Source organism: Populus alba, chromosome 6 (assembly GCF_005239225.2).
Source record: "Populus alba chromosome 6, ASM523922v2, whole genome shotgun sequence".
Taxonomy (NCBI): Eukaryota; Viridiplantae; Streptophyta; class Magnoliopsida; order Malpighiales; family Salicaceae; genus Populus; species Populus alba.
Window position 1 is genome coordinate 12,951,245 of NC_133289.1, and position 9,468 is coordinate 12,960,712.

The 9,468-nt window shown below is 32.9% G+C and overlaps 1 protein-coding gene across 1 annotated transcript; it reads right to left on the reverse strand.

Annotated features, from left to right (window-relative positions):
* Positions 1–1,091: 1,091 nt before the first annotated feature.
* Positions 1,092–3,076, reverse strand: LOC118047966 (glycylpeptide N-tetradecanoyltransferase 1). Its single transcript, XM_035057442.2, has 2 exons — positions 2,902–3,076; positions 1,092–2,670 (listed from the first exon to the last, which is right to left on the reverse strand). The coding sequence occupies exon 2, from the start codon at positions 2,650–2,652 to the stop codon at positions 1,342–1,344; it is 1,311 nt and encodes a 436-aa protein (XP_034913333.1). The 5' UTR covers positions 2,653–2,670; positions 2,902–3,076; the 3' UTR covers positions 1,092–1,341.
* Between the last annotated feature and the right edge of the window lie 6,392 nt (positions 3,077–9,468).

Sequence of the window (9,468 nt, forward strand, 5' to 3'; positions counted from 1 at the left end):
AAGAACATAGAAAACCACTTGAGTTAACTGATCAAAATCATGATCTGAGTTATGAAGCTAAGATAACCCTCGTGGAATGCAAACTAAAAAGATTATGAAGTCTAATTTACAATTAATTTAATACTAAATGATGAGACTAAAAAAAAATCAACTAAAAAAAACAAAAAAACCTGAGTCAATTGGTGTAACCTACAACCTGAGTCATAAGACCATAATAACTATATAAAAAACAAATAAAAAAATAATATAAATCTTAATTCTCAATTAACCTAATTTTGGAGGATTATATTGAAAAAAATATAACAAAAAAATAATCAAAATTACCCGGGTTAACCTACCAAACTCATGTCAGAAGACTAAAATAACTACAGAGAAAGCAATTTGAAAAAGATTATAAAGTCTAATTCCAAGTCAACATGTTGAAGAAAAAAAATAACAAAACAAAATAACTAGTTAACTTATAAAACTATCAACCAGAATGAGACCAGAAAAACTTCATAAACAAAAATAAAAAAAAAAATTATAAAAATTCTATACCTAACAAACTCAATATTTAATAAAACAAAAGTTTAAAAAATAAAAAAAAAAATCAACTTTTCATGGTTAATTGCTACATTAAAAAGCCAAATACTTTTAGTATATGTTATTTAATTAATATGAAATGAAAATGGAATTTCACTTTTACACCCAGTCTACACGTCACTGCTAACTATTCTTTTGGTCTTGATGGTTTTAACAAGAGTCGCTGGGTGAATAACTAAATAAAATCTCTGAAATTTGGATGGACAGACCATCATAATTTTAGAACTCTGTTTCTAAAACACAACTATTGAAGCTACTGATTGATTCTAATGTTGAACGACATTTCCTCCCCAGCTACCTTCAGACTTGGATCTACCATTGTCTAGTGGTAGATGGGAGATTCAAAATTGGAAAGCAACTCAACAGAGCAGAACCAGTTGATGTTGAAGAAGATAAAATACAGCAATCGCAAATTTAAAAAGGCTTTAAATTGAAGATGCTGGCATGAATAATAGTGGTGACACAAGCCAATAAGCAAGCTATAATCGTGGCATGCAGGTAAGAACAAGTTAGCTGCAACAACTCAGAATAAAACGGGTTATTCAAGCTCACAGCATTATTTGTGTCCAGAGAACAATTTAAATAGCGAATGACATTGCAATTGCCTCGAAAGCTTAGGCCTATAAAACCACAAAACCTGTTTTCTCAAATACATTGCATAATTGATCCTGATGCTGAGGAAAAACAAAAAAGAAAAGAGTGCAGCCACATACCCAGTCAGTCAAAGAAACTACAGAACCAACTTTCAGACATTTCGATTTATAAGAGTACAAGCCCTAGTTCCGAGGGTCTCAAGGCATGCCTTAAGCGGTAATTGTAAAGATAGTAGTGTAGTTGCCCATCACCTGGTCCAAATTTCAGTTCTTTCAGGAAAGACTCGTTATGCATGACATCCAATGCATTAAAAACGTCAAAATCCTTCTGCTTGGCAACGATCAGTGCATCATTCATTAACTGAAGCAATGGAGTCTTCGTGCTAACATTGTAATATGAATAAGCAGCTTTCAATGTCGAGTGGTTCTGGTTGCCAAGAATAGAGGATGGAAGAGTATAGAAGCTGCAGAAGTCGGTGATCTCATGAGTCTCTGGGCTCTCAACCAAGTAGCTATCAACCACGTTCTCGGTTGGAAGAAGCCAGTGCTCCACATCATTTTCATCAAAATCCGGAGCAACAACAAACTGGCTCAAGTAATTTCTTAGCAACCTCGTGACAGCAGGCACATCACGAAGTTCCATATTTCTAAATCCAGGGGTGGCAGGGGAATCTGGTAACTTGTAAAGTTTTATGGTCCGGCTCATTGTCATCCTTGCACCAAGCCTTGAAAAGCCAACATCAATAAGCTTCTTGGGGTTCAAAGACCTGTGCCAATACTGGCAGGTTGTTATTGGTGTTGGAAGAACCACTCCAGCAGTGTAAGCAGCCTGCCAAATATTCTCTAAATGAACCCTCCTTGTAACCTCCTTAATCATAACAGGAGCAAGTCTCTTGGATCGAAGCTTCTTATGAACACATAAGAAATTAATCTCTGCCATTTTCACAACTTCATCACGCACCCGAATCCTTGCAGGAACGCCTGTTATAAAAGCAACAAGCTTCTTCGAAGCTTTGGCACGAACTCCAATGTGCCAGCTTCGATAATAGCCCGGGGGACGCAAAGCCCATGTAAGAAACTCCTGCGAGTAATTAAACCTGAACATGTTCTCATCGTCCTCAACATAGTTGTTCTTCAAGAGATTGTAAACCTCGTCGCAAGTCTTATCAGATTCCATGTCACAGGTGGTCCATTCATACTGACTAGGGAGATTGTAAGGTTCCTGTTTAACTTCAGAAAGCAGGGTTGGAGGCTCGATGGGACCTTCAGGCAGATTTGAGTCACCAATGTCTTTGAATTGACCAACAGGTTGGCTTTCCCAAAACTTGTGTGTCTTGCCTAAAGAAACCGAGTCCTTAAACCTACGGACTATAGTTGAGAGTGAACTATTTTCCTTGGAAACTTGGTTTGTCTCAGAATCATGATCAGGGTTATCTTTCGAAGACCCAGGTAGTGAATTGTTATTGTTATCAGCCATTTCAGCAAATCAAGTTTCCTATCAAACAAAACAGATATAATTATCAAAGTAGAAGAGAAAAAACATATCTAACAGCGAAGCGAATCCAGACACCGCACCGCAGAAAAATCAAATCATTGTATTAAGAAACCAAAACCCACCCAGATGCTATTTTTGTTTATAAGATCTGTTCATCCTGTCAGGCACATGAACAAACCACAGCAAAACTGACAGATCTACAAGACATAAGCAGAGTGGTGTATAAAATACCTTCCTTCAAGGTGCTACTGTAGATAGACCTATTTCTTGATGATTTCGGGAGGAGTCTCCAAGGCGATGATGTTGCTAGGAAGATTTGGGAGGCGACTGCAAAAGACGCTGTTTTCTTGCTTTGGGGATTTTTAATAGGAGAAGAATTCCACAAGGAGAGGGTCTGATTCACTTTCGATTTAAGTTATACTCTGCACCTTATACTTCCTTTTCGATCAATTGCAACCCTATAATATACTTTCAAATTTCAATTTGTCATTCAATCTTCCCTTTTTCCGTCACCATTGCAGCCAACGTTAAATCCTGTCGCTACCTTAATTTAAGAAAAATCAATTAAAATCTCAAAAACAAAATTAAAATTTTGAGCTTAAATTATTAACATTTTACCATTTTAATCCCAAATAACTAATTGAAAATAACTAAAAAATAGGAAAACAATCAGCTTTATTTAAACAATCAGTTTAAATTTAAATTTAAACTTTAAATTTAGTGCATGTGATCTTGATCCAATTAGACATGTTGTTTGCGCTTTGCCATGGGTGGAACAATAATGTTTTTATGTAAAAAAATAACATGCATAAAAAAGATTCAAGTCTAGAGTCATAGGTTAAAGTGGTAATTTAAAAAAATATGATAAAAAAAAATAAAACACAGCAACAATAAAGAAATTCATCAAAAAAACAATTAGAAAAAAGTTAAAAGAACCGCATTCAAACCTATTTAGATTATCAAACAATCTAATGCTAACCTAACTAAAGGAAAATTGGAACTAAAGGAGTCAAACTTCAAAAAAATAAAAACATCAGCTTTAAAGAAGAAGAAAAAATAAAGCAATTCCAAACGAACCTCCAAACCCTCATTTAATCCAAAACACCTGCAACTTATTAGATCATGGATTCGAGTTAAACAAAAAAGCTTAAATGTCATTCAATTTAATTTTGAATAATAAAATTATTGAAAAAACTACTAGTAAAAAAATTGCAAAAGAAAAGAAGCAGAAAAATAAACTTAAAATCTGACAAAAAAACAAAATAAAGATGAAGTTTTTAAAAAATCAAAATTATCCCAAAAAAGTTGAGGAACTAGTTAGGACTGAATTGTTGACATTGAGAGATGAAATTGAAAAAAAAAAATAAAAAACCATGCAAAAAAAAATAGCAATTAAATGAATTAGAACTAAATCCAACATAAAAATCAAATGAGATCAAATTTTAAGAGATAAAATTGTAAAAAACCAATCAATCAAGAAAATGATTTAAAAATAACAACTAAAAAAAACACGACCAAATTTGACACAAAAATTAAATGAAAATAAATGTCTAGGGTGAAATTGTAAAAAAAAAAAATCCATCAAGAAAACCATTCAAAACAAAACAAATATCAAATCAAAGAATGAGCATCAAATTTGAAAATAAATTTCAAAAATCAAATAACCAAAGAAGAAATAAAAAATATAACCCAATTAGAAACAACCAATGTAAATAAAAAAAAAATTGCAAATAAAAGAATTGGGACTTAATCAAAAGAAAAAAATCAATTGAATGGCTAGTTTAATTTTGTGCATGGCTTGCACACAAATCTAGGACAAAAGAGAAGGAAAAGAAAGAAAACAGAAAGAAAAAAATCATTTCCAACCAAATCACATCAAACCACCATATATGTGTCATCTAGGAAGGAAGAGGACACCAAGAATTTAATGATGCAACGGAAGCACCAGTACAACTACCGGAGTCCGCCACATACACTGCCCGAAGTTGGCAGAGTGGCTGACGCGCTAGTGGGTGCTTTGCACGCGCCAACAACTTTTTTATTTTTTAATTACACAAAACCAAAAATGCCTCTAAGACCAATCAACAATCACAAACAGACCCTGAGGAAATTACTACAAAGCCCCTGAATCCAAGGGTAAAAAATTGGAATGGCATGGGTAATGTAGTAGTTTCACTGTTCGACCAAATATGAAAATACAAAAATGCCCTTTATGCAGAAAGCATTGAATTATTTTATTTCAAGGTTACATTTGTTGTTTTACTGTGTATTTGAAAACATAATTACCAAAATAACCTCACTCAATTTCCAAAAGACATTCACGTCGTAGGGAAAATGCCTTCATATCCCCAAAGTAAAAGTAAAAAAGAAAATGACCAAGTAACAATATAGTAGTTAAACTATCGAGATGAATAATAAATTGTCTTGAAGCACAATAATATCATCATTAGCTTTAGCTTTTCGTTAATATCTCCAAAATTAATATATATATATATATATATATATATATATAATTAAAATTAAATAATAAAATTTAAGAAACTGGTAGATAATAAAATTAATGAGAATTTATGCAAATAAATTAAAATTAAGTGGTAGAGCCCGAAAGCTAAATGCAATGTATAAAATAAAACTTAAATTAAACAGCAAAGCTGAAAACTAAATGCTAAAAAATACAATTAAGTTAATACACACATATTATATCAGTGTAATATTAGACTCTAACATCAAAGATTAAAGCTATTTAATGTGCTTAATTTATAGTCAATAAGTCTTTAATATGGTGTTTATCATAAAATTCATAGAGAAACTATTTAACAAGAAATAAATTTATCGTATAAGATATCTAAACTTTTTAAACTTTTTATTTTTTATTAATTTCAAATATAAATCCTCAAACTAAATCTAAAATTAATAAAAATAAAATGTTTAATCAAATAGATTGATTTTTCATGCTTTCTATGATCTTTTTGTCTTGTTCTTTTATATATATATATATATATATATAAAAGACATGGAAAAATTCCTAATTTTTAACACTACTAATTAAAAGCATTAAATCAATAAATATAGGAGAAATGGCCAATTAATTATTGTTAGGAAAAATCACATTTACTATCCATAAGTATGATAAAATGACCACATTGCCTTTATATAAATTAAAATAAAAAAAATTACCAAGCAACATTCCATCTAGCAGTGAAAGCTCATGAGATGGCTACAAATAAAAGGTTGAGATTTCTGACAGTTTGTCTGTTAAATTAAGCCATCAGTAGATAATAACAAGAAAAATCTGAGTATAATGCTTTAACCCACACATAAAGCCTGATAAGGATTAGGAAAAAAATACACTATCAAAATCAGGTTTTTTCTGGTTGAAGAGGAGATCATTATGTATATAGCTCAAATAGACTATGATATTACAAAAACTCCAACTCTTGGCGAAACAAGACCTTTTCACAAACCATAGAAAGAGACGTTTGAATTGTTGTTGGAGGAGGAATACAACAATCTATACATAGACTTCACATAATATTTCCCATTAGAATTTTATTTCCAAACAAGTTTGTACCCGACATCATTAGATAACTCTGAAAGCAAACTAGACATGGTATTGAAAGAACTTGCTTATTTCCCTCTGAGTTCCCTCCTTCATCTGAAATTCCAAAACTAAGTAAATCCTTCCCGGATCACTATATTTGCCATCGAAGAGCATTTATCATCAGAAAATATAAGCAATCCATGAAATTGATCAGCTAGGCAACTACTTCCAATCCACACATCTTTTTAAAAGTTGTCATATTTTCCATTGCTAATTAGGATAACAAACTCTTTTTTTGCAATATTTATGTAGAATTCAAAGGGCTTACTTGTGATGTGAGAATTCATTTTCCTGTCCTTGGATCAAATGTTGTGCTACTTCAATTATTAAAACCAAAGAAATATTTTACAATACGAATGTTTTTGTAAATCTTGTCAAATAAATGTAGAGAGTCCAAGATGAGAGAAGAGAAAGGGAGAACTATTTTATTGCAATAATGAATAACTTGACTTTTCATATGGATTATGTCCATATATATAAGCAAAGGAAGCAGTTACTTCCTTCAGTAACTTCTCTAAATATTTGTACCAGACTCATCTTTCATGGACAGATCAAGCCTAACCCAATAATCAATAATTTAGAACCCTCTCTCCTTTTTACAAGATTTAACAATCTTGAACCATGTGTTTGCAGATGTAATGTTATTGTCTGAAGGTAGATTGAAGGACACATTCATGTCATCGATGCTAGATATAACATTTTTTCATAAGTCGGACTAGAACTATCAAATCTTCATATTCATTTGAAAATCAAGGCTTTATTTTTATATAATATAGAGCCAATACCCAAACCCCCTCGTTTTTCTTAGTAGAATCATATATTTCCATTTAACATTACATAATTGTTTTTCATTTTCTTCTCCAGACCATTGAAAGGATCTAATTTTCTTTGCAATACAAGATGCAACAAAGAATGGAATAGGGAACAAGGAGAAATAATAAATTGACAAATTATTCAAAATAGACTTTATCAAGCATACTTATTTTTTTTGTATTGAGGTAAAAACCATTAAAAGAGTGCAGTGGAAAAACATGTCATTTATTCTTTATATAACCATAAGCTTTTTCTTTATCCTGAAACACCACAAGATAATGTTTAGTTACTATTTCAAGACAATAGAGACAAAAACAATAAGAATAAAAATATATTTATTTGAAAAGATAAAAATAAATACATAAAATAAATATGTTTTTGGAATAGTTTTGAAGTAAATATGTGTGTTTTAAAATAAAAAGTACTTGAAGACATATGGCTTCTATCTCTAGAAGCAATATTTGAACCCAACTTTCTCTCCTTTCCAGCTTGAACAAATATTTGTAGAATCGAACTATTTCTAGCTTCACCTCACAAGGATTTGAAATAAACCTTCCCGAAACCGATAATGAAAGAATAACATTCCTATTTTTCCTTTTAGTTGCAGAAAGATGGAAGAAACAAGTGTATCCCCTAACTTACACCACTAAACTCTGGATTTCTTATGCCAGATGGACTCATGCATCTAGTAAAGGGATCTAAGCTCATTCAAGAGAAATTTGCTTTTAGATAACTCCACATTTGACAGAGTTCCGAGCTCTTATAGTCCTTCCAACTCTTTAATTTCTTGCTCAACTTTCTTAACTTTAAGTGTGTTTGTTATCTTCAATGCTGCCCACAGTGTCCCTATTCAACAATCTTAAGTACTCTTTAAGATCTTTGACAGTTTGCACAGTATTCCCTTTACCGTGTTAAGAGTGCATTGACGAACACCAGAACTCCTGTATAAATTTTCTAGAATCAGATCTTAACCAAAACATTTTAAGAATTTGAAGGGTCTAGGTCCCCAGTTAATGGAATCTAACTTCAAGTGTATTGGCCTTTGGTCAGAGGTAAATCTTGTGACCTATGAAGGGAAGAAGAGGGAGACACATTGACCCATGCAGAAGATATAAAAGCCCGATCAATACGGCTTGCAAAGTTGCCCTTAGACCAAGTGAACCTTTTACCATTTAGAGGTTCATTGAGATCACCCATAATGTTTCATTGAGATCACCTATAATGCGCGATGGTTTGGATAAATTAGACTTGAAGATCTTCAAATACTCCCACAAATTCTTCTTCAAGTGGATATCATTTGGTGTATAAATAACAGACACAACACAATCCACATTGTATTGGCACAATCTCCCTTCTAAGTGCAAGATAGTCCCAAACAAGCCAACCGAAGTGTTAGAAACAGTGAAAAAGGAAGGATTCCACACACAAAGCAAACCCCAGAGAGAACCAATAGAAGGTATTGCAAGCAATGACCTAGAGTGACGATCCCAAACAGAGTTTACAGAGTATTTATATTTTCCGCCCTTTCCAAATGAAGCCTTTGTTTGAGTTCATTTGCCATTTGAGTTAAGCCCACTACCAGAATTAAAAACTTTTACTCACTGTTCATCGTCCTGAAGAATCACTTTTCAACTACCAGAGCATATATTTGCATAGGGAGCAGTCATGACATCATGAGTTTCAATACCCACATCCAGGGGTGGAACAAGAAAAAAAGAATTAAAGGGGACCAAAATATTAGTTGTTTTATTATTTAGGCTAAATATATTAATATTATGAAGGGAGGGTCTGGAAAAAAAATTCCTTGCAAGGGCCAGGGCCCCTGCCAGCCCCCTTCTCACCGCCCTTGCTCGCATCCAAATCAGAGTCTCTAAGAGATAGGGGGGATTACCTTTCTTGCTCTTTTCCACACTTCTCAAAACCTTTATCTACTAGAAACTCTTTTCCATAGATTCACATGGAGAAAGATCAGCACCCAACTTTTCACAGCAATTTGTTCCTACGAAACCATCTTCAGAGCATACATTGTTCTTCTTACTTCCTAACGAGTTATCATAAAAATACAGATCATCCATATTAGCATAGGATTTAGTAGAGCCATCATCATTGGTAGATTCAGACCTCTCATTGTTGGATGAGTGCATCTTCTCAACCCATTTCTCAAATGCTTTTTTTCTCATCAACACTGCTGGAATTAAGTTCTAGACAAGGCTCCTTAGTAACCTTGAAGATCCCATGCATCTGGTCTTGAAACTGGGCTAGGTACTAGATTTTTCCAAATCGGCGACTGTTATTACCTTGCATGATCTGTGGGAGAAGATCAGGGAATGAAAACGGGATTCATTGCCTCATGATGGTAGCCGACATGTTGAAGAACAAAAGCA